The 27,174-nt window shown below is 33.4% G+C and overlaps 1 protein-coding gene across 7 annotated transcripts in view; it reads right to left on the bottom strand.

Moving 5' to 3' along the window:
* The window catches only part of RhoGAPp190 (Rho GTPase-activating protein 190), a 76,588-nt gene that overhangs the window by 39,112 nt on the left and 10,302 nt on the right, over window positions 1–27,174 (bottom strand). For 2 of the 7 annotated variants that reach the window (XM_073978749.1, XM_073978751.1), the window contains exons 2-11: window positions 9,819–9,975; window positions 8,610–9,742; window positions 8,258–8,551; window positions 7,800–8,191; window positions 7,149–7,731; window positions 6,902–7,080; window positions 6,587–6,826; window positions 6,450–6,518; window positions 5,560–5,685; window positions 5,407–5,451 (exon numbers count right to left, since the gene is read on the bottom strand). In XM_073978749.1, the coding sequence (XP_073834850.1) occupies window positions 5,407–5,451; window positions 5,560–5,685; window positions 6,450–6,518; window positions 6,587–6,826; window positions 6,902–7,080; window positions 7,149–7,731; window positions 7,800–8,191; window positions 8,258–8,551; window positions 8,610–9,742; window positions 9,819–9,968 (3,211 nt within the window). In that variant the 5' untranslated portion in view covers window positions 9,969–9,975. Of the gene's footprint in view, window positions 1–5,406; window positions 5,452–5,559; window positions 5,686–6,449; window positions 6,519–6,586; window positions 6,827–6,901; window positions 7,081–7,148; window positions 7,732–7,799; window positions 8,192–8,257; window positions 8,552–8,609; window positions 9,743–9,818; window positions 9,976–10,585; window positions 10,860–27,174 lie in introns of those variants that run through there. The other 5 variants (XM_073978752.1, XM_073978753.1, XM_073978750.1 and 2 more) reach the window with 4 other exon arrangements.

Below are 27,174 nucleotides of genomic sequence, written 5' to 3'. Positions count from 1 at the left end.
AAGTCATTAAATTTTCAATTTGAATGTTTCCATGTCATTCCACTAAATGCGTAATTTTTTGCAGAATGTACAATTCATGCAAAAATGTTTAGAGTCGCTGAAAATTCATTGAAAAAGGTGAAGCTGTTTTAACCTTTTGCTTTTGAAATCGAAAAAGCACATGTTTATTAGGGCTTTATTTTTTATGTAACAAAATACCACACATATTTACAAATGTTGTACTGCCTCTATAAGCGGTGTTTTAGTGTGCGGCACGTGGTTCGGATTTGGAGGAGGTTACATGTCGTTGATACGAAGAAGCCTTCATGGGAAATAGTTTTTTTTTCGGAATGATATATTTTTTTTCTCAAAAAATTATATTCCTAATGTACATCGAAAATTGAAATAAATATATAAAATGTCGTACGGAATTTGACACTAACATTACAGCCCAGTTCAATCAGCTGGGTATTGCTGTTACCTTATATTGTTCTACCATGTATTTCGATAGTATTCATAAAGCATAGTACACACGGTCCAACAAAACTGACAGTCATCGAGGTCTATTTCGTTAATATCAAAGTCTAGCTGAATAATTACTTTCCTAATCACTAAATTATACCTTAAATGTTGTATTTCAATCATTTTTAGCTAACAAAAAGTTTTTATTTGCCAGAAAATTGCCGTAAAAGTACGTTGACTGTCAGTTTTGTTGGACCGTGTGTACTATGCTTTAGAATACATGTATTCTATTTTTTTCACCACAAACGCTTTGGGAATACGTACGTATTTAGGCATAAATAAAAACATAAATTCGTTTTTTATATTCATTTAGTAAAGAAGTCTAATAACTCAAAAAATGCACCCTTTTCGTCTTCCAAATTTAAATAGTTTATTGTACAAAAAATAAAGTAATTGTATACTCCTTACTTTGCTCAAGAGCTGGCCAATATCAGTAATAATGGAATGGATGGAAGATACAGCATACAAGTTGTATGCTCCATAGTGGTTTGTAAACTCAAACTAAATATATGAATAAAAATTTATATAGTTAACTCGAACATTGCGTTTCTTGAGTTATGTCATATTTTGAATCAATGATTTTGATCTCTATAATGTGTGGATATCACTGCTTGAACTAGTAGAATTTACAATATTATTGTATATCATTACTCTATTAATATGTATGTTTAATCGCTTAAAGACTTTTTATTAAGTTCTGTTCCATGACATACTATAAAAGGGAAAAATAAATAAACTTCACTTGCATATGCTTTTGAAATATTAAAAATTGGAATTGTGTATAAATACTTAAGGTGGGTAACATTCCGATAGGTTCTTCTTAAATAATAGTTTCCTAATAAATCGAGTTGTCTGGGATTTGATCATTATAATGACAAGAAATAGGTAAGAGCAATGCTAAACTATTACTCTTGTTTAGCATTGCTCTTATAAAAGAAAAGGGGCGTAAACGTATATATATATATATATATATATATATATATATATATATATATATACTAGCTGACCCGGTCCGCGTTGCTGGCCCGTTGTTTGGGTTCTCCGTGTAAACTTTAGTTATCTATCCAGCATTGATACAGCCATAATTAGGCATCCCTCTAGAAACTTCATAATATAAATCAATGTTTTGACATAAATTCCATGTAATGGTATCCCCCAAATTTAAGATATAAAATCTCTTTTATTATACCCTTCACCATAAATTGACAGTTTAAAGCACTTCGTGACCCACATATAATGATCGGTGCACGTCAGTTAACATTGCTATATATTGGATTATTACTGCAGAGAATTGTCAGTATAGGTCCACGTTTTGATATAGCTCCCATAGAACGGTACCGGCTGATTTTTCCCTATTTTTGAGGATTTAACATCATTATCACACCGAAATGGCTAAAATTTGGTTTTAATGTAATTTAAAGAGGAGAGCATAAATATTCGTATCGACCGAAAGACACGCCTTTTTATTTGCGCTCGGTATGCAACAGTTATAGGTTCACGTTTTGATATAGCTCCCATAAAGCAGTACCTCCCGATTTTCGATAGTTTGGAGATATAGTCACTTTTGGGAGTCGTAAACAGTCTTGGAGAGAATTTTCAGTATACGTCCTCGTTTTGATATAGTTCCCATAGAAGGGTGGCGCCTGATTTTCGCTATTTTTGGTGGATTTAACCTCTGGATAGTGACATCTCAAGTTATCGGGATTTTACTGTATTCCAAAATGTGGAGTTGATCGCGCTATCCCAATTATTGTTTAGTGTTCAGCGTTTATAGCATTTTTTAGGCACGCAAAATTATGTATATTATCTGAAATAATAAATGTTTGAACATTTTGTGATGACCGCGATATTTCACTTCCGCGAAGACCATTCAGGGTCAAGACGGTAATTACAGAAGTATAGCAAACAATCTGTAAATACTACGTTCAAAAATATCATGGACTTTAAAAAAAAATTGAAGGAGAACCTCCGGTCACTACACTTAGCCATATTAAAATAGCTCACGACCGCGCACATAATTTTTGTGTCACGCTTACTAAAATTATGTATATTAATTGAAATAATACATTTTTGAAAACTTTGTGATGACCGCGATCATTCAGGGAAAACAATCTGTAAACAATACGTAAAGATCAATACGTAAAATCTGTAAACAAAAATGTAAAGATTTCTGATTTTCTTAAAAACATTGTAGGGAGGACCACCGGTCACTATTCTTAGCAGTAAAACAGCTTACGACAGTTCTAATTAACTGAAATAAAACATTTTTGAAATTTTTGGGATGAACGCGATATTTCACTTCCGCAACGACCATTCAGGGTCAAGACAGTAATCACCATAGCAATGCAAACAATTTGTAAACAATATATTAAAAAGTATCTTGAATTTCGCGGTTTTCTTAAACAATTTGTGGGGAGGACCACCGGTCACTACACTTAGCGGGATAAAAAAATTGATTACGACCTATTCTCAGACCTAAAAACTCCACATACAAAATTTCATAAGATTTCCCAATTGATTTTTCAGAATTTCTATATAGTGATATCTCATGTTATCGGGATTTTACTGTATTCCAAACTATGGCGTTGACCGCGTTATCCCACATATTGAAGCCAGTGTTGTAGCGGTTTTGTAGTCACGCTTACTAAAATTAGGAATGTTATCTGAAATAATACATTTTTGAATACTTTGGGATGACCGCGATATTTCACTTCCGCAACGACCATTCAAAAAAATATATAGCCTATTTTCATCACCGGTGTTCCCAGTACATTATCTGAAATTTTCAAGAAAATCTATTCAGCCGTTTTTGAGTCTATTCGGAACATACAAACATACTAACATACACACATTGCCTTTTATATATATTATATATATATATATATATATATATATATATATATATATATATATATATATATATATATATATATATATTGTTTTAGGAACAATTCTGTTAACGAATTAGGTGTTACTCCCAATAAAATCCGAATATAGCACCAGAAGATATCATGAAATGTGTTAAGAAGCATAATGACATACAAAGTCACATCCGTTGTAAACTAGTCAACGCAAATGTTTAGTCATCTGGGTTTAAAGTTCGACAATTTAATATTTGGTCTGTTCCTTTACTTTTAAAAATGGTAACAGTGGCAAAAAATGGTAAAAGTGGTGAACTGCTCCCATATAAATTGTGTGCTTTTTAAAGTAAAGGAACGCTTTGCAGGTTAAAAATGGTAACCTCAGGTACGTAAAGGAACAGAGCAATTATTTAGCACCAATAATAGGAATTTCTATGTAAGTTGTATTATTTTTTTATAATTCAGTTAATTTCTGTTATTTCAGATTAGTGCAAATCTAGCAATAATTCCTATCCCTTAATACCTGCAAATAAAATTGTCCAAGTTTGTTTGCCCAAAATTCATGTAACACCGCGAAATATTTCGTGTGATATACCATTTTTCATATCTCGAGATTAAGCGATGTGTTTACGTATGTCAGTCCATTAATAATTATAATCAAACTACAGGAATCAATTATGGACCAATCGTCACGAAATTTTGTATGGAGATCAGGATACGACGAGAATATAAATGATTTGGTGATTTTTTGTTGATGATCGTGAAATATTTAGGGTAGCTGATCTGTAGGAAATTTTAAATAAAGGTTGAGGTTTCGACAAGAAGATGATCTGATAATACTTAGGGGGTGAAATAGACCAAAACTTTTGTGTGAAAATTGGTAAAATTTTAAATATACATCTTATACCTTTATTTTTGGAAGACATGTTCCACCCACGTAGGTTATATTTGAGGGACACTTGACATTTCCAATTCTGGAAGGACATATGTCGCCAAAGTAAATTTTATGTATTTGGATAAAAAATGCTTGGTTTTTTCTTGATGCACATTACAAAAATGCAGTTAACGGAAGTTCTGTGTAATATATAAATAGGTTTTATTATTTTCAGTTTGTTCTGTTGTATTTGAGGAACACTTGACATTTCCAATTCTGGAAGGACATATGTCGCCAAAGTAAATTTTATGTATATGGATAAAAAATGCTTGGTTTTTTCTTGATGCACATTACAAAAATGCAGTTAACGGAAGTTCTGTGTAATATATAAATGGGTTTTATTATTTTCTGTTTGTGCTTAAAGAACAACATTTTCCTTTCACTACAAAATGTCTCTTTCATGATAGAGAACTTTTTGGTTACGATCAGAAGTAATGTATACAGAAATTCCGCCCAAAGGTAGAAACCAGGGATGGTGGTTTAGGGTATCACATGGTCGGTTCCGTTCGCCTATAGCCCTTTCTTGTTTTAATTTACTTGTGGGGTCTATACTTTTCATCTTCACATATACCCTGAAATCAATGACTTCATTCATTCATTTTCATTTCAAATAGTCAATATGAGCGATGCAAATCGGAATCAGTCTGATAGACATAGAAAAAATACAAATTATAAGTTAAAATTAAAACATAAACAGAGGAGATACACATCTTCTATTAGATTTTCAGGAATTATAGAATTTTAAGCAGAAGAAATGAAGTGAAATTAATTTCGATTCTAAATATTTATATCATAGGATATTATTTTACTAACAATATAGCTAACTAGCTTATAATATTCAGTATTACTTTTTTAGAAAAATCTCAATGTATTTCGTCTGTTGCGTAATAACTATTATTTAAAGCAGTAATTTTGCAAATTTTGAGGATCTAGTGCTATTTAAAATAAAGTGCATAACATAAAAACCAAAAATGTATACTTTTTTCATTGGGGATATGGGAAGATTTATGAAACGTGCGATAAGGGATTCAACTCAAGAAAATATGAACACAAAATCAAATGAACAAATTGAATGGCATTGAAAATATTCTAAAAATGACAATTAGTAACCTGCATCATGGGTAGCCAATGAATCCTTTGACCCGCTTACATCCGCTGCTTATGAAAATTATTCGTTTGAAAAATAGAAATGAACAAAGAAATGAACAAATTATATAATGTGACAAATTTTGCTAAAAATCATTTAATTAAACAAAATATTACATGTAATTTCTTCCAAACTAGACTCGGAAGCTGACACAAATTGACTCTTATATGAGCATGTAATGAGCTGATGATCTGGAGGAGCTGGCTCTGGAGGAGTTGTTGGAGGTGGAAAGATCTGGAATCCTTTATGATAATTATACAAATTAGTTACGTAGATGGTTATACATATATTATTGCCTAAAGATCATCTATTAGTATTTGGCTAGCTACATGTGAGATAGTGAGCGTATAGAAACTAATAAATATTTTAATAAAAACAAAAAAATAAGAAAACATGGTCAAATTAAACAAAAACCCAACATTCTGGATGAAGGGATTAGGAAATAACTAATATTTTTAAGAGATTTTTACAAAATACTTACAACAACTATTAAATATACATATATAACCATTTCATAAGAATATATAAAAATTAGCTTTAAACACCTATAAACAAACCATTTAAATCAATTTTATAACCCATTTAAGAAATACATATAATTAAAAAAAAACAGTTATTTAAATGTAAGTCCATCTGTTTTCATTGAATTTAATCATACAGAATTTTGTATATGAACTTGGACAATTCCCGTAAAACCTCTGACCAATAATATACTATTTGAAAGACATCAAACCTCTATAAAAAGTAGCAGCAGTTACGAAATAAAAGTGACCTACCCAGTTTATATTAAAAACCAATTTCAATTTTATACCCTCATTAAAAGTTTTTACAAAATTCAATGTACTCGGACTAGCTATATTAATTAGGAATGTAATAACATGAAATAGAACTCTATGAATTGGTACAAATAGCCCTTAAACAACAATTTGTTAAAATTTAAGAAAAACAATTTAAAATTTTAGTTTCATCGAATTTCTTATGAAATGGTCAGACTTAGTACACTTACTCTGATGGATCATTTTTGGTTTTTCGTTGCTTTCTTCGTAGATTTCATCTAAAGATATGTCTCTTTCTTCTGAAAAGATAATAATAATAAAAACAATAATTAAACAACATATGTATTGTCGATAAAATCAGACTTACCATTTAATGAGTTTAGAGAACGAGTAGGAAGCATTTCGTAATTTTCACTGCCAGAGCCATCAGTACCTAGGGTACTTGATAGCATATAGCTTTCGTGACGCGGTGGAGGTCTTGGCAATTTGACTGAATTTTCAAGAGTTCCTTCTCCTGAATCCAAAGTAATTGACTCTTCAACGTGTAGATTTTCTACATCGTACTTGTTATCCCAAGCATTCTTTAAAAATGGACTATAAAAAGCAACTGAAAGTGCCAAAACAAATAAAAATTCGCATTTAATCGTTGCTTTAGATATAAATAGTATTCTTCAATTCTTACATTTTACATATTGATCTGCTGAAAATGTCATGAAGCTGGCTTTATAACGATCAGCTAAAGAATTCCCTTCTGTAATAAGAAATTGACATAGTTCACTACTGAAAAATGCATTTGCACCGCCGCTTTCCGTTATAGCTATAATCTGCAAAGGTATGTTAGCGTTTTGCGAAACCAAGACGCTGTAAAACAATAACAATACAAAGACAATGAAGTAACTAGTCAAATTTAAATTGTCCTTGAACCCTACCTTAGATTAGCCAACGAAGAACGTCGCTTGGTGGAATATACAAATATAAATCCATGTATCAATTCATCGCGATATTGATTTATTCCATGGTACGATGATAGTATAAATTCTACTCTCTTCTTAGAGTCTCCGATAAAAACGTCCACCACAACGGAATGTTCAAGTGCTTTACAAAATGTCGATTCATCTATTAATGGGTTAATGATGTTTTCAATGTCATACTGATCACCGCAAAACATGCAGACCAATATACGTAGATCAGTTTGATTCGGTGGAAATGTTTCAAGGGTTTTCATTTCGGCTACTCTCAACGAATCTATGACAATATTTAGAATTTCATAGACATACTTTTGATGACTTTGCTGGTGATCAATAAAATCACAGTGAAGCATTTCGGCCAAGCGCAAACCCTCATTGCGTAAGTATTCAACCTCGTTTTCTTTTAAATCATGTGGCTGATACACCAGCACAATTGGAAGATTTTCAAATTTGTCCTCAAGCTCTAAATTACAAAGTAACGTACGTTCTAGATTGTCTTTTAAAGTTTCAAAGGACTGTAGATTTGAGTACACACAAATCAAACCTATTGTAAAAAAATTAACATATATTTTTTGTTAGTTGTACTTGACCAACAAATTTCTTTCCGCTTACCACTGGAGTAAACATCAATGGCCTTGAATGCTTCCATATCACCATTCGCTATACGATAATTAAGGTAGTATGTTTGATTTTCGTAAATATATTCGCCTTTTGATCCGGTGCACATGCGTATATCGTTGAGTAAATCGCTTGCCAAGTGTTCGGATCCCACAATAAGTAAATTCAGAGTTTTATCAGATCCCTGAGATTTCCAACTACCGCTCCCACCACTACCCAGTGTTTTGTGACTACCACCGGACTTATCTGCCAAAATCTCTTCAATGAAATTGTCAATGCAATTATGATAAAATGGACAATGATCACGTATGGGGCAATGCATAAAACCTAAATGCTGAAATAGAATAACGCGTCTCTCCTGATCCAGTCGATCCATTATTTTGTACCTGATAAAATTCAACAGTTATTAGAGTAGAATAAAGATGTTAGGGGTATTGTTTTAGCTACACTACCTGGAGTCATCCTGCAGTATATCGGTAATTTGGCGTACATCCTCTTGGGTTATGATATCAACATTTTTGAATTGTTGAAAAAACTGAGCATGTTCCAAGAGCAATTCAATGAAATTCTGTTTACTCTTCTCAATTATCTCGTCCTGGTGTATATCATAGATTTGCTGACAGTCATGTTCGGAAAGTGCTTCAAAACACTCCCGGCCCATAAATAGAACCCTAACTTCCGATAACTGTTTGCCTGGAGTAACAAAGCCTGATTCTTCCAACAGCATTTTAAATTGTTGTTTCCACCTGCAATCGACACAATTGTTGAGCAAAATGAGCAATATTCTCTCCTAAATATACATACCCAATTTTCTTCTTATCCTGTTGAACAGAATTCAAAAAGTTGCGAAATACTGTCTCGGCCTCCGATGTTTCTAAAACATCAAAAGGTATGCGTGCTTCATCCTCTGTCTCATCCATGTCAACCAATTCTTGCCAAGACGCCTGAGGGCATTCAAAAAAGTATTGATCAAATTCTAAATGACTTCTCATGTAGCTCTTGGCACATTCCCAAATGTCGTCATCACTCGTGGAAAGAGCATTAATGTCCGGTAACATATACTCTAGTGTGCGGGCAAACTTATCTAAATATTGATGTAAACGCTGATTCATATAATCATCGCGCAATTTCTTCATGTGCCTCCGGAACAGCTTCTGTCCAGCATCATGACCAAATATATTCAAAAACTCTGTCCACTCGCGGAATTGAGCAAGCATTTTTGAGCCATGTGTCCATAGCACATGATAATCGGTTATCTGATTGCGTATGAGACGTGTAACTGCTTCCGAGCGGCTTTCCAACAATTCCTTACGAGACCTAGCTGCCTCTTGATATGGTATGATTTTTATGCGGTTTTTTACTTTGTCAATCATTTGAGCAAGCATCAGGAATGGCAGGTCAGTATTTATGGATTCATGCGCCGACGTCTCAACCATTTGTATCATGCCCTTGTACTCCTTGCGTTGGCATATTTTCTCCGCTTCTCGTACATACAAATCACAGGAATCATCATTTTTGGTGGTCACCAGCACTAAAGGCTTCTTATTTTTGAGTATTAAAGTAATTGCATTTTGTACAAATTCCACCTGTTTTTCGATATTTCGGTTTGGCACTGGGCTCACATCAAATACTACAATAAACCCATCTATTGCTAGTCTTCCATCAGGCAAAATTTTCTGTTCGTATTCCTTTTCTATGCCCAATTGATTCTTGCAAATGTACATAAGTTTCTCGGCCGAAAATACTTTTGTGCTGGTGCATCTCTTCAAGTAGGTCTCCATCTTTCCCACCTTGAAGGGCTGGAATGTGGAATCATCCATAAATTCCGTCTGTTCGATTATGTGAAAAGAGTATTCGGAACCATCATCGGTCGTCTTAAGCACATCTCCCCAATACAGAAAGTGATCATTGTTAACAACTCGCCCACTGAAGTCACTCTGTAATAAAAAACAAATAATTGTGATCACCAGTATTTGGAACACTTTTCAATTTTTGGTATTTTGACATGCTTACCTGACTTAAAACTGATATGTGATCTATGAAGTAATCATCGGCCATAGGCCTTATAAATCTGTTACATAAGCATGATTTGCCAACACCAACTTGTCCACGGTCCTTCTCAGTCCCCGAGAGACCGATGACCGATATATTAAACGTTTTCATATTTTATCTGCAATCATAACAAGAACACAACACTCATAATTAATTTACATTGACATAATTACGGATAATTATTGTGGTCGATGTGATGCGACTACATAGGTAACAGTACAAATGACAAAGAGTGCAATTGTCCATAACGACACATTGGACAGATTCAATAAAACTATAATTTTTCTACATGGAAGACCAAAGGCCGGTTCGCTATATGTTTATGTGTGAGAGATTCATTGTGGGAATCAAAAAGAAAAAACACTGGCGGGTGTGTTAACAATGTACCACCGTGGTAAAATCTAGTCGATTTTCATTTTATGCTCTGAAAAGGGCTGACTGGCCCACCAGCTGCATTTAAATCATAAACATAAACACTTTGCTTCAAGTAATTCTCAAGTAAATATCGAAAAAACACTAAAATATGTATGTACCACACAATATTGTGTGGGATATATTAACCGAGGAAAAAACAATTTGATTTTTGCATGTAATATGCGAATGTGACATTTGTAGCCATCCAGACGAGTTTGCACCCTTGATATAGTGAAGAACACTCACAAAACGAACAATTTCACACACCGTACACGACACACAATTAAATGCAACGAAGCCATATTAAAACTTACTTTGCTGTTATTATTAATTTCATTTGTTTAAATGTTTTCTTCTCGTTTTTAACATTCAACAGTTCTGGACATTTTTCTTTGGAAAAACTGAATGAAACATAATTTTTTGATAAAAATATTATACACATACAGAAAAAGTTGTTCCTTGCCTTGCCTTCTGTCCTCGAACAGTCCACTTGCAACGACAAAAAAATACTTCCTTTGAGCATGACTGACAGCAGCAGGCAGTAAGTTGGTTGTTGGGTGAAAGAGTGCAGAGAGAGAGAGAGAGCAGCTTGGAGAGCAATAGAGCGATAGGATAAAGAGAACGGATGAGTATTGAGATGTTTGTGTGTGACATGCCATGTAAAAACGGCAAAAGGATACGCGAGGAAATTGGTTGTTAAATGCTATGCCAATTCACTTATTATTTTGTACGTCACACATACACACAACCCACCCACCCGGAGACCCCGGACTGAGAAGATGTTACCTTAAACCTACATTAGATAGATAGACACGTCGATGTTACATGGTGTTTGTTGGCAAAAAGGAAATTGTAAAGCAGCAATATTATTTACCGACGACGACGGACTTTGTCTGAACAATACCACCGACACACAAAAGCACACCAATTCTGATTTACTTGATGTCTATCACAATATGTCTCCGCTCCAATATTGTATTCATCTTGACAATTTTTGTTGTTTTTAGGTCGAGGAGCATGTGTTACAATGAGTGTTTGTACAACACATAGATTGAGAGTTTTACCGGGGAATGCCGGTCATTAAATACTATTCATACAATGGACAATTTTCATTTGTCCCACCATATGTTTCTAAATATTTTATTTCAAATAGGTAATAGGAGACAAATGTGTCCTGAATTTTGAATAGATATTTTTGTGATTCAACTTTTGACCAGGGGACCCGGCACCCCGGGAACTCCCAAATTCCAAATTATAGATAATTTGGCCAGAAAATGTAGCTTAAAAGTCAAAATACCAGAAAAGCGGTAACGTTCTTAATGTCACCGATTCCAAAAAGTCGTACAATTACGAAATTAATAACTCTTTTTCTGTAACATAATATCAAAAGTAGAGAATGCTGTCTGAATAAAATCATGGAGTTTTGTATGTTGTAGCATTTTGTCAGGACATAGCAATATTTTTGGCAAAAGTCAAACACGAGTTTCGTAGTCTCAAACAGTGCTGCGAGTAGAATTCGGAGTCTATGAACCGCAGTCTGTATCTCCCGACTCCTTGCATAAACACTTTCCCATTTTACAATGTAAATTTCTGATTTTTTTTAGTTGGCTTGCACGGACTCTTTTCAATTCTGGTAAAATGGCAATGTCTTGGAGTTTTGATGACGTAAAAGAGTATTATTTTCTTATGTTATCAACACAATAGCCGAATTGGAAATTTTCGATACAAGTCCAATCTGTATTCGCGGATTCGAATTATTCATATTTTTGGAGGTACCTAATTCAAGGGAGTCATTTAGGTTGTACGCATGCATGAATTAACAATTCAGATAAATATTATAAAAGTAGTTTATAGAGAGAAAAATACTGAGTTAATAAAATACCATGTCGGATTACTGTATACCAAATACCTATAAACGGTTTATAAGATTGTAATAATGTTGATATGTTGAAGATTTGTTTAATTAAAAACTTTTTGAAATAAGGGACTGAAGTTAGAGTGTGATACCTGGATATGAACTTTAAAGAAGAAAACCCCAAATTTATATAACCTCTATGACATTAATCCCCTTTGTAACTCTATTCGACATGTTCGTTATATCGGGATTGCATTTATACTCTGCAAACCGAATGGAATCCCAAAATCCATAATATAGTCGATGTTCTTAAAAATATCTTAAGATCTTCGAAATTCTCAAAATCTTGTTATAGCGAAAACAATGACAATTATCTGCGGGAATTAGAACATAAAATGCCTATTAAGAGCGAATTTGGTTAAAAAATGTTTGGATATATGTATGTACCTAGCCGAGAACATATATGGTTAAAGATTTCAAAATACCGAAAAACGGGCGGAACTTTTTGTATGGGGAGTTTCAAAATTTTATCTTAAATATTGTGAACTTTGTCTCTATTGAATTTATATGTTGTATCAATAATTCATATAAAATCAATTAACTACACCTTAAAGTAGCTTTAAATAACGCTACCCAACATTTTATATGTTCATGATTTTTGGTCAAGTTGATTTTTGGTCAAGTATGCCAGACTATGAAAATTTTCATGTACGTGAAAAAGAGTTTATAGGCAAGAGGTGTGAAGGGGGTGAAACTATGTACACAAGGTTCTGTAGTCTAAAATTATTCTTTGTGTTTAAATTCGTAACTCTCAAAGCAATGAAAATATCAAAATTTTCATATGATTTCATATACACTGCACCCATGGTAGAACAAGAAAAGGTAGCAGCAATACCCAGCTGACTGAACTGGGTTGTAGTGTTAGTGTCAAATTCCATTCGACATTTTATGTATTTATTTCTATGTTCGATGTATATTAGGGATATATATTTTTGAAGAACAAATTTATTCATCAGAAAAAAAAACTATTTCCCATAAAGACGGCTTCATATCATTGACATGTAACCTCCTCCAGGTCCGAACGACATGCCGCACACTAAAACACCGCTTATAGAGGCGGTACAATATTTGTTAATATGTGTGGTATTTTCTTAAACTTGAAAAGAATAAAGCCCTAATAAACATGTGCTTTTTTGTTTTCAAAAGCAAATGATTGAAACATCTTCTCTTTTTTCAATGAATTACCAGCGACCCGAAACATTTTTGCAAGTATTCTACTTTCTGCGAGAAATTATGCATTTAGTGGAATGATATGGAAACATTCAAATTGAAAATCTAACGAGTTTTCATTCATGTTTTCCAAAATATTCAATCAAATGTGAAAAATTATTAGTTTTTTAAATTCCAATAATTTATAGACATTTCCTTGTTTTGTTTACATTTACGTTGACACTAAGGTTTACAAACAAAAACAAATTCCTTTGTGGTTGTTGTTCGAGTTGTATTTGTTGTAGTATTAACTTTACCTTGTATTTGTTCTACCATGCACTGCACCCCTGTTAACCACCTTTCATAAAATTCCTAAAAAATTGAGGTAGTTATGCGGGATTTTCGTAACTGCCTTTCCCGCATACAAAAATCTCATCTCAGCCTTACAAAAAATGACATCAATTAGAACATAATCGCCAAAAAACAAAACGGTCTATAGTAAAAAAAGTCTAAAAATATATAAGTTATATTATTTAATCAATAAGAAATTTAGTCATCAGTGAGCATAACACCATAACATAACACTGGACATCTTCATCACAATTCACGCAGTCGTCGCAATTGATTTTCTCATAAATACACCAGTGCGGGTAATAATCCGAGAAAAACATTATTCTTTTTGGGGAAATATTTGACGGGCAAATATCCGAATTGGGTACTTATAGAAAAGTAGTTAAGCGGGATAGTTTGAACTCATTTATATGAAAAACCTTTGGGGATTCAGATTGTGAGGCAATTAAACGGGAAAGGGAGTTAAGCAGAGAGGTAAATAAGCGGGGTGCAGTGTATGTGTGTGGACGTCAATGAAAATTTAATAGAGAATAACAAAGAATTTTTAATGAAAATTTTCATAGTCTGGCATAAGACTAAAAAAATTATTAATGTTGTAATTTCCCTAACAACATAAAGAAAATTTTGACATTACATATTCAAAATTTTACGATAACACTACCTTGGATGTCGTTGCCAATGATAGCTCGAAAACGAATGGACCGATTTTCATATATGTACATATGTATTTTGGAGAGCTTATTAAATGCACAAAATACATCTTGTCTTTAAACGAGACATTTTAACTTTTTCCTCGATTTTTTTTTTACAAAATTCACCCGATTTAAAAAAAAGGTTGAACAGGCAGTCACTTACCACAAAACCATGCAATATACATATTTCAACAACAATTTCGAGAAATAGTTTAAGATGCGCTCTTTTAGATAAAAAAAGGTCTACTTAAAAATATGAATAGTTTCCTTGAAAAAAGTTATGAATTCACGTGTACAACATCCTTATTTATGCTTGGCGAAGCATAGCACAGAATTCTCCTTCTGGGTATCCTTTCAAAATGAACCTTGTGTTTTATAAACACATTATCTTCAGCATGTTTGGAACTAGTCAAAAATCGCCTTCTTTACTTTTTGTTTATTTTATTATTCTTTTAAGGTAAGGTATTTGAGCCATGGGTATACTACAACTCACTTCTATCAAATTAAAAAATGGATTCCTTTCTAATAATTTTTCGAGTTTTTACAAATAATAACAACTATTGTGGAACTCCTGAGCAAATAGGCAATTCATTTAAATACATTTTAAACCATCGGTCCGTCGAATATCACAATGTCGAGAAGATAATAAAAACAAAGGAAAAATAAGCTGACTTCCGTATCGTCAGGTTCTTTGTAGTTTAAACTTCGTTAAAATATTTCTGTGGCACACTCATGCATTGTTCCTCGAAAATGCATCTAATGCATCAGAAATAAAAAATGATACATGTTTGCTTTTTACCTCCGTTAAAAATGCGCAATTGTGACGTTTTGAAACACATAGCATCGCATTTGTTAAGTATTACGGCGTTATGAAACACAATACCTCAGATATTTACAGGCCTTTGCCAAGCATCTGACGATAAGGAAGTCAGCCATACTTAACCCCTTTGTGTTTTAAAATTTGTTATTTGTTTTGAACTAAAGTAGTCGGTACATAAGGGCATGACATTCTTACTTAAGTCATTTCTGTCTTTTAGTCTTTCACCAAAAAAAAACTTAAGCAATAAAGGCAGTCGTTTATGAGCAGGGCTTTGGAGTCGGAGTCTAGCAAATTTTGCTGGAGTCGGAGTTGGAGTCGGAGTCGTAAAAAAAGCTCGACTCCGAATGCATTGCCTATTTTTGAGATAATTATCTCTAATCTTTTTTTTTTTTTTTGATATGTTGATGCAGAACAAAATGTTGGGCAAAATTTACCTTTTTATTTGATAGATCAGTGGTAACTCTTCTAGTTAAGTGCATACATCAATGTATAGGTTGTGAGCGTGAATAAAGAGCACAAGGGAGGCCCTGCCTTATATTGGCATACATACATATCTCTCTGTAAACAGTTTACATGTACTGAAGGAGACAAGTAGAGAAATCTAAACAAATACAAAACACACATTATGGGTTTACGAACCACAGAGTAAAAACATTTATTTGCCTATAAATAATCCTTTAACAGATCGAGAGGGATCCCATATTCAGAAATCCTTTTACTGCAATTATTGTCTTTTTCGGAGTCGACTCCGGAGTCTGAGTCGGAGTCGTGAAAAAACGTGGCCTGGAGTCAGAGTCGGTCAATTTTTACCTCGACTCCAAAGCCCTGCTTCAAACTGTATATTTGTCTTCCACTTTCATTTTTTGATGGATATTAATTATTAATTTATACACAAAATGTCAAAAGTGTTCGCGTCAAAAGTGTTCAAAGAAACCTCTAGTAAGGACTAATGTAAAAAAGAAGAAAAAATTGTATGTGTCTGGGTTGCATCTACTCCGGTTTCGAAATGCCCTAGTAATGTTGAAAGCAATGTCTATATATAGTCGGACAGTAACCCCACCGGAACATTATATTATTTATAATGTAAAATCTATCATGTTTATTCCCAAAGTAGTCTAACTGACCTACCTAGTGTAGACCTTAGATTAAAGTATGAATGTTTCAATAATTTCAAACTTGTAATAACTTCAGATACTTCGAAGTTGAAATTCTTGAAAATTCATTGAGTAGAATTGTACTACTTTAAAGTTTACTGACACTATGGGCTATACAAAACCTGATTTCTGATAAATTTTTAATTGCGAGATTAAAAAATGAGCGGGAAATATGGGAATTCCCGTACAAAAACTCTAGTTTCCAACTCGACTTATTCAATACAATATTTAACGTGGAAAATCTGTACTAAAAAATAAATATTTTTGAAATTTTTTAACCGTATTGCATTTTTAATTTCATTTCAATTTATTTATAACAGTAACCTAGCCCATAGAGCCATGAGCGGTTCCAAAAACATCCATATATTAACTAATCTCAGTATCTAACAATATTTCTTTGCTTACCTTAAATAAAAATAAAAGATATGAAATTAACACGAACTGACAATTAAATGAATAGCATAAAAACGAAATAACTTCATAATAATTTATTGAATCTTTACAAATGATGACAAAAATAGTAAATGTTATAGGTACTCTATTAAGATTGAATGAGCATATAAATTACGCTTGTAACCTTTTAGGGAGGAATTAAATATCTTAAGACATGGCGGCAAATTGTTATAAATGCGGGAAATTCTTACATAGAACAACTTTTCCAACAAAGGAGTAATTTGCGGAACAAGTATCTGTGTGCTCCTCACAGATAGAGAAAACGTAAATAGACCCAGCACAGAGGAAGGGGTCTGCAACTTAAGCACCTTATAAAAAACAACATTGACATTAAACTCAATCAATTACACTGCTCAACAAAATTGAAAAAGTTGAATGTTTCAACCAAAATGTTTGTTCATGGCGATTTTTAGGTTATGGCCAAATCATGGGTGATATGAACTTTATATTATATATTTGAATACTGGACTATATAGTAGACACCCTAAGCATATCCGCATTGCCATATAAAGATCCTATGACTTCCCCCGATGACGTAATTACATCTTAAAGTGCGCAAAATATGTTTTCTATATTTTTCGTTATATGTATATTCAATGTAATTATTTCAAAAACTTTTTGTATCGAACTTACAACATCTGCTTAACATATTAGTGTCGAAAACCCCACAAAAAAATATTTGTTTGTATCCGGAAATAACGAAATTCTGGGTAAAACTCGTAAAAACAGATTTCGAGCTATATCTCAAGAACAAGTGCTGATGGAGAAAATCCGTGACCGGATTTGAAAATAACTCGTCGAATTCATTTAGAAACAACAAAAATTTCAAAACAAAAGTCGTGTTTACCAGTGTTATCAAACGTACAACCAAGGAATTCTTTAACATAGGGAGAAATATGATCACGACGCTTAACATAGACCCCACTTGTAAGCCAAATTCAAGCCATTTTTAATGAAGTTTGTATGTAGTTTTTTAGTAGATTTTTTTTTTCATCTGAAAAGCACATCCTAGTTTACTTCCTGAATTTTTCTTGTTGAAAAATATTAAGTAGTTTTCTGGCAATTGACTGGTTTCGCGGTGCCAACTCTAGCTCGAAAACTAATAAACCGATCTTAACATATTTTTATATTGTTACGGAATTAGATTTAACTAATCTCCGTGTAGACGTTGTTTTATTCCTCAGTACGATTTGTACCAAATAAAACAGGGTTCGTTTCAGATTACGTTTCTACAATGCTTTATTTACTTTATTACACTTATTCGAACCGACTTATAATTACTAAGCACACAGCTTGTCTCTAGTTAGCACGCCGCTATTCTTTAACCGATCTGTTCAGTTCAACACTTAAAACACAACTAACTCGTCGTTGCTGGTTCCACCTGTATTTTCTAAAAATTCCCTCGTTCAAGAATCCTCTAAAACACGTCTGGCAACACCTCGAATCTGTGCAACGAACACACAGACGCACATTCGCACTAAGCGAACAACCAGACTCACATACATGGGCGAAGATCAATACAAGTGGACAAGCACACTAATGACGTAATTACAACAACAAACAAATGAAAGAAATAAAGAAGTAGCAAACTAAACGATAATTACATGATTATGGCAAAACAAACAAAAGCACATTAATGAAAGGAAAAGTAAGAACTAGAATGATGAAGAGAATTCTACATGGTAGTTGTTGTTGCTTAAACAAAGTAACTGCGTAATAAAAACTTTACGTTACAATTCAAATTATTAAATTAACGGAAATTAAACTAAATTAACTTAAACCTATCAGTTACATTCGTAACAATATGTTTATTTATTTATTTATTTATTTATTTATTTATTTATTTATTTATTTATTTATTTATTTATTTATTTATTTATTTATTTATTTATTTATTTATTTATTTATTTCAAATTCCATTTATAATACAAAGCCAATACGGCCATTGAAAGTATTTTTCGACTATGATATACCTGAGAGATATAATATATATAAATATATATATTCTTTAAAATTCGTAAAAAATTAAAACTAAAATAAAAAAAAAATTAATAAAAAAACATGAAAAATGTTACAATATTTGAAATATTTATGAAAATCAAATCTGTTGTTGGCTCCCCAGCCGTCAAAATAGACATTTAAAATACATATTAAACTATATACAAATGTCCTGTGAATAGTACCCCAATCAAAATCAAAATCAAAGTACAGGAAATGTTCAAGAAATATTAAGAAAATAGCTCTTAGCTTTCAAGCGAAATACATTATTACTATGTGAAAAGATACGCAATTCAAATGGCAAGAAATTCCAACACCTCGCCACACGCACTAAAAATGACCTCGCGTATATTTCTTTCCGAATCATAGGAATAAAAATCTGAGGATTTCTGGAGAAGTGTGAAAAAACAAACATTTGTCTCAAAGCAGGAGGTCTGTTACTCCTAATCAAGTTATAGAAAAGAAGAATACAGCGAAATTTAACAAACATCTCGAAAGAACATCCAAGAAAGCGAATAACGTGAGAAGAAATGTGATTAACTCGAGGGATATTGAAAACGAAGCGCGTAATGGTATTGACAACTCTCTTAAGTCTGTCAAAATGAATGCCAATTGTACCCGAATACACCTCAAGACCATATAATACATTTGACAATAAGAGTGAATTAGCTAAAATTAGTTTAACACGTTGAGGAAAGTATAAATTAGACCCATAGATTCTTCGCAAAGTACCCCAGACTTTGCCTGTCAAAACATCGATGTGACTTTTAAAAGAAAGTTCATTGTCAATAATTAAGCCTAAGCATTTGTGTTGTGACACAAAATCAATTTTATCTTGGCCCAAGAATATGTCAAAAGTTGGCAAAGTTCGGTTGCCACTATTAAACATTAGTGCCTTAGTCTTTGATGGATTGACATGTAATGAATTCCTAGAGGCCCAATTAATAAATGAATGTAATTTAGAGTTTATAACCGTTTCAAGCAAACATGGGTCATCACGGCTACCATTAAAAAGCAGAAATATATCGTCTGCAAACAATAACGTGGAACACGCAGGTGAATCGATGTAAGATGGCAGATCATTCATATATAAAATAAATAAGAACATAAAGGTTTAGTCTTTCATCGATCGATTTTTTAAATAAAAAATAATTAAAGCAATTAAGTTACAGTGTTTAATTTATAAATGCACTTAAAACTAGAAAATTATTTTTCATATAAATTCTTTGATTTGTTAGGAATGTAGCAGGAGTATTTTCTCAATCAAAAACCAAGGGAAAATATTTCAGTACATACATCTCAAAGCTATGTGCAAAGATACACCTATAACTTATTTAATATTGGCCCAACCCGTTTTTTTTGCTTTTTTATATCAGCTACCTAATAAAAAATATAAAACAATTTTGCACTGTGGGCTTGGTAGCAATTTTTTGTGGGTGTATTCTTGGGCTTGGTAGACATATTTTTCGATTTGAATTTTGGATCTGGCAACGTCGTGATGAGCATCTGAGATTTTACTGTGCTCCTCGAAAAATTAAATTAAAACATGAACTTTTAGTAATTAAAATTATTAATTTGGACCCGAGTAGTGTGGAGTTTATCATCAGCAAATTGTTTCTAAGCCCACTAACAGTCGTAAGAGCTCCAGTGTTAAAGTCGTTCCAAGCCATAGTCTTATCAACACACCTGTTGGGAACGTCGTTTTGAATAATGGTGTTTTGCCGTCTACTATAAGCGGATCCTCCTCTGATTTTAATGGTAAATGTGGCAGTGTGGTGAATTCTTGTGTAAATGCATTGGATAGCGGTGCCAGTTCGTTAGTGGCCAATAGTGAGGGTATCAACAAGTCTGCAAGTACCACAGTTTTTGGTGGGAATGGTTTGCTGCAATATGCAATGGCTAGAGCATCGCCTGTTTTAAGAACGTCTGAGGTGCACGTGAATACAAAAGATACTACAGTGCCTCTTTCTGGATGTTTTTTTTTGCCAAGGTTACTTCGTCTATTGAGGAGTTGAATACGAAGATGTTTGATGACCTTGCTGCTTCCATGAGAAAGTTAGTGGATGAACATATGCAAAATTTTATGGCGGATTTTTAAATGTTTTTTGGGGGATATGGTTAAGGCCAGGGACGTACGCAGGAGGGACCCAGGGGACCCGGCCCCCCGCGAAATGGTTTGGTCGAACAAAATTTGCTGAGCTAATATAACAAATTATTACATTTTTGTAAATATAAATATTTTTTGTAGATATTAAATGAAATGTAGTTTTGAAATTTATGTACTAAAAACGTACTTCATTTACATGTTTTGTAAGAAATAGTTTAAATTTTTTTGTTTGAAATTTTTAAATTTTTCTGAATTACTTCTCTATGTCATATCTTTCCAGTATGAAAAAAAAACTAACTCGGATTTCCGTAATTAATACACACCATATTTGACAGGTCATTTTCGAGGTTTATGGAACCTGTATCAACAAAATATGAAATGAATATATGTTCACATTATTTACGGTATTGAGGATATTGGGAATAATATAAACAAAGCTATGTCCTGCTTTCCAAAATATTAAAATTCTGTATGGCAGACGTTGCAGAAATAATTATTCACAGTTTTCCCTTCAGTTTTTAGGGTTTTCATTTGATCGGTTTCTTGAAATCCGATGCCTCTGTTCCTTTTTTAATTTGATTCCAGTTTTTATCGTCTTCTAGAAATAAATCTCTCTACCACGAGTATTTGCTAGAAATTCTTTTCCAACCGAATTGCTAGATTGTGGAACTCGTTGCCTAATATAAAAACGTATTCAGTTTCTCAGCAGACTTTCAAAAACAGATTAATGAATTATTTCAATGAACTTCCGTAAAAAATACGTATCTTTTCTATTTCTGTCGACATTGGCAATTTCTCACTATTTGATTTGTTAATTGACTCATATTTTTCACTTTTCGTAAAAAAATCGTTATGGATTTAATTACTTGTATGCGTTATTATAAGCCCCTTTAATAACTCAGATTGAAAATTATGAAGAAAAAGTAATTGATGTGCTTCAAAAACTTCTAAAATCTGCTATATGTAGCATACCCACTTGATTTTTATACCCTACACCACTATGTGGGGAGGGTATTATAAGTTGGTTTTGGCCAAAAAGTTTGTAACGCATCGAAATAATGGTCGTAGACCCATACTTATATATACCAAAATGAATGTCTCGACGAGCTGAGTCGATCTGGCTATGCGTGTCCGTCCGTCAGTCCGTCCGTCTGTCCATCTAAACCTTGTAATCACGCTACAGGTCGCAATTTTGATCGGATCGTCACCAAATTTTGGGTGTTGAGGGTCCCAGAGGGGAAGAAGCCTATTGATTTTGGTGATGGTCGGATAATATTCAGGGGTCGGGATGGCCAAAAAACTTATTTGGGGAAAAAGTCAACGTTATATTTCAAAGCGAATATCTCCGCTTCTATAAGGGGTATATCAACAACAAAACCTGCTAATGAAAGTAGAAAATATCACCTTTGCTAGGATGTAAAGCAGGTTGTCGTAGGTTGTCAAACAATGAAGATATCGCAATAGCCGTTAATAAAACACAACTTTTCATTTTTGCGATTTTAATAATAATGACGAACAGCACAGCATTGGTTGGGGACCTTCCAAAAGCAAAGTCCGACTATGAAGGTAGAAAATCCCATCTTTACAATGATGTAAAGCATGTTGGCGTATGTGGCCAAATAACGGATATATCGCAAGAGTTGGTAATACATCCTATTTTTTAATTTGTTGTAATCACGCTACACGTCGTAATTTTGATTAGATCGTCACGAAATTTTGGGTGTTAATATGGGTCCCACAGAGGAAAGAACCTATTGATTTTGGTAATGATCGGATATTATTCAGGGGTCGGAATGTGATGGTTGGCGTACATCCCACTTTTCCATTTTTTTATTTGAGTTATTCTGACGATGCACTGAAATGCGTTTCAATAAAATTGATCTGTATTAATGAAGACATTCAGAGCAAAGGCGCTAAGCTATCCCAATTTTAATATTTTTATTTTACCAGTCAAAAGCTTATACACAGGGGAAGTGCTGTAGGGTATCACATAGTCGGCCCCGACCCGACTATAGCATTGGATCACTCGTTTTCCTATTGTATTTGTATAATTTTACCCTCAAATGTCCCTAATCGAAATAATGGTTTTAGAGTCCACATATGTTTGGACGAAATCCGGGTCAGACAATCTGCAGTCATTTAGCCCAGTCTGCCTCTCTGGCTGGAGTGCATGACATCTCTCAAACGGATTAACCAATTTGGTCCAAATTGACGACATAATATTTTTCCAAACTTAGGATAAGCCATATTGGTCCACCCCATCGGGTACATCCACCACAAAAGCTAAACATTTTTCGCTAAAATTATGCGCAAATATCAAACGTAAAAGACGACCATCTTCTACGTTGACCAACTAATATGACTGGTGGGCGGAATTAATTGGAAGGAATGACTCTCATAATGAAATCTACTTGTTTAATGGACTAACTGGGCATTTTCCTTTAGTAACATTCTCCGCAAAAGTTAAACCCTTTTGTGATTTAATCCAAATTAATTTTATTAGAAAAACGTAAGCATTTATTTATTACGTCCACAATCGTTAAAAAGGGCCACAAACTTCTGAAAACTCCCAGAATACAAATTTTGGGGAAAAATATATTTTCTGTGAAGCCGAATTTCGATCTGTCGATATATAAACGTCTAAATCCACAGAGGCGGCAAAGCCGACTGATAGGGTTTACTGCCTTTCCAAAATATAACACTATGCGACAGGAAATTTATTAACCATATTCTGACGTGTCTCGCCGTTTTCCCTATTTTATCAACTTTCGCGGTTATAGGCCTCCAAAGACTATATCCACTAAACCGATAAGAATTTGGATTCACTCGTGGAAGCAAAGTTTTAGCTCTCGTAGTAAAGAATAATAATTGTGAACACATTAAATCCATCAAACTCATCTTCAAGGTCAAAATTGTCAAGGTCAAATTTCCGTTATAATTTTTACTCGGATTTTGGATATCAAACCAATCAAAATTGAAGCAAACAATTAACTACAAAATTTTACCTTAGATCTCAATAACCAACTTCCTACAATATACGAACTCTGTAGAAACGGTTCTTAATGGCCAAAATTGCAAACAACTTTTTTAATGTTTTTGGATTTCACGGACTTAATCACTTCGGTTAAAGAAGGAAAGTTATTGCGTTTTCTGACATACAAAATATTTTCTTAGATTATCGAAGCAGGTTGGAATTCGATTGGAATTATTCGATAAAATTCCAATATGCACTCGCCGATGCGAGTTATTGTTCTTTTTGAAGATATTTAATTCATAGAAGTCGTTTAGTGTGTTTTCTGATAAATGATTTAAAAGAGATAATAAAATACCTTGCTATATTACAGTATACCAAATTCCAATTAAAAGGTTTATAAGATGTAATTTATGGAGGTCAAAGATTTATCCAACTAAAAATTTTTTGAAACTGGGACTGAAATTAAAGGTCGGTATCTCGATAAGCATTAAAACGTGGATCTATTTTAATCACTTTCAGCATGGAGGTTCTCCAACCAAAGGAATCCCAAAATCCGCATAACAGCCGATATTCTTAGAAATTAAGGTAAGATCTTCGGTTATTGAAAATCTTCATATAGCGAAAACAAATGTGGTCTTTTATGTTTCATTTTCAATTCAAAATATCCAAGAAGTAATGCATATATATTACTCTGTACCGAATTTCAAAATTGTTTCTTAAATATTGTGAACTCTTTCTCTATTGATTTTATATAATTTGTCTCAATAATGAATAAAAACTCAACTGATAAGCTTTAAAACAGCGTTACGTAACCCTACCCAACATTTTAAAATTTCATGAGTTTTGGTCAAGGTTGATTAATACGAGTGATATTCTTATTAAAGGCTTTCCTCGAGCTATAAAAAACCTGCGAGAGCCAATCGTTAAAATTGCCAGAGTGTGTGGAGTTAACATTGATTTTAAGGACGTTCACCACTGTTGTTATATTAACAATGGGAAATCTGTCCTTGCTAAATTTAATTCTGTACATGTTAGAGACATGCTAATAGCAAAATATTCCCGTCGTAATTCCGTATTTCTGCATGAAGTCTTCAACAGTGAAACTAATTCTCGCCTGTACCTGAATGATCATTTAACACATTTAACATGGTGTATTGGTATCGGAAACTTCGCCAGCAAGGCCGTGTTAGATGCTCCATCTAAGGTTTTGATTGCGCAGGAGTGTGTGTAGTATAGTCATGTTTTTTTTGCATTTTTTTGCGTTGTGATTTGTTAATTATACCAATTGCTTTAAAGTCGTGTAAAGTGGTGAGTGTAGCACAGCAGAATGTCTTTTCGTGGAATTGCCACTTGGTTCTCGTAATGTCTTTGTCGGTATCGTTTACCTTCATCACGTAGACTTATCTGCTTACGAAGCCGACATTTCTGATTTACTAGTTAAATATTCTGATATCATCATGGGTCATTTCAGCTCAACGTCATTATTGGACTATTTTTTTGGTTTCTAACATGTGTGATGTACAGTTATCTAAGCAATTTTTTGTCCTGGCATATCTGACCATGCGGTTATTTTTATTTCATTGAGTTTAAAACAACATACGGTTGGCCAATATTTATAGTTTACGGATTTTATCTGTGAGTTCTGAGGATATACGTAATGCCGATCTTTCGTGTGATTTTTCAATGTTATATTCAACAAAAAATGTAAATGTTCAGTGGGATTTTTTGTAGAATGCCTCGCGTCTTTGCATTCCATTTTTCCTATTAATAGGAGAAGGGTGAGGTATCAGAATGATGACTGGTTTAGTGATCCTCGGAGATTTAGCTTTTAAAGCGTATTTACTGGACAAGACTGCCTTGAACTGGAGAAACTATTGTAAGGCGACAAATAGGGCAAAGTCGATGATTAGAAAGGTAAGAGAGGGCCACTCTAACATATTTAAAAATATTTCTAATTCTCGAGATTTTTGGGGTATTGTCAAATCTAAGGGATTGTTGGGCACTGATTCTCATCATTGTGACCTTAATGCCGATGATTTGAATCAAATGTTTTTTTTTCGTAATCAGCTACAGGGTTTTCGTTTCGTTGCATCGATATTGAGGAATTAGATAAAGCGTTTTTTATGGTTAAATCCAATGTTTAGATGGGTGTTCTTTGAAATTTCTTAGAAAAGTTTACCCGTTTCTCTCTAGCCATTTTTGCATATTGTGAATACAATTTTGATAACTTCAGTTTATCCAAATGATTGGAAGATATCGAGAATTGTTCCAATCAATAAAAGGATCCTGCTCTAATGATTTCCGACCTATTTCAATGCTTCCAATCCTATCTTAAGTGGTAGAGCATGTGTTAAAAATGCAGAATCTGTTGCATTTGGATTCTAATAAGTTGTTGGGTGATGCTCAATGTGGTTTTCGGAAAAATAGGAGTATGACCTCATTACTTCTAGGCGATTCATAGAGTAGACCATGCATTGTCGTTAAGTAAAATTGGTTTCATCCATAACTTCTCTGATAGTGCTTTGTTTGCGTTGGTTGCAGACACAGCAGCATGTTGCCAGTTTCGAATGGAGTCCCCCAATGCTCTGTCCTGGGTCCACTAGTTTTCATCATTTTTATGAATGACCTTTTTCCTGAACTGAGTGGTTGGTGTGCGCTGTATGCATATGTCGATGTTATACATACAGTGGCAGCCAGCTAATTAGGAACAATAAATTCAATAGATACTCGACTTCATTCAAAAATGTGAAGATTTTTGTGAAATAAATTTTATATATAAGGTATTGGTATAAGCACTATCGATTGACGCCAAAACATTCTGAGATTCCCGATATGTGGGGGAAGGACATTCCACTTTTCTAAAAATCGTCCATATTAGCCTTGCCAGCTAATTAGAGACATTAATAGTAAAATCAACTTAACGTTAATTGAAACACACTTCTATACCAAAATTGTTTGTATTTATTTAGTTAATAGCGTATTCAGTTGATTTCATTCTTTACCCCCATCGTAAGTCCTTTAAAGGACCGAAGTATTATTATAATCCATAATAATGTGCTTTTGGTCTTATTTTCCATTAATGCACCACGAATGTGCAGATTTATTTGGCTCTTTAAACAAAAATGATATTTCTTGTAACCCCAGACATCATTCATACTGGGTATAAATTTATCCTTAACTAGGCGTTTACACACAAACAGTATTGCAGGACAATAGCAAAGTTACAAACCATTTCCACCAATACATTCATAATTTTCTCTATACATACCCCCCATACCATTGCTATCGCA

This window comes from Musca autumnalis, unplaced genomic scaffold (genome assembly GCF_047663935.1).
Source record: "Musca autumnalis isolate F117 unplaced genomic scaffold, ASM4766393v1 scaffold_3, whole genome shotgun sequence".
Taxonomy (NCBI): Eukaryota; Metazoa; Arthropoda; class Insecta; order Diptera; family Muscidae; genus Musca; species Musca autumnalis.
The sequence above is the reverse complement of the archived record's forward strand: the minus strand, read 5'-3'. Positions and strand labels throughout refer to the sequence as shown.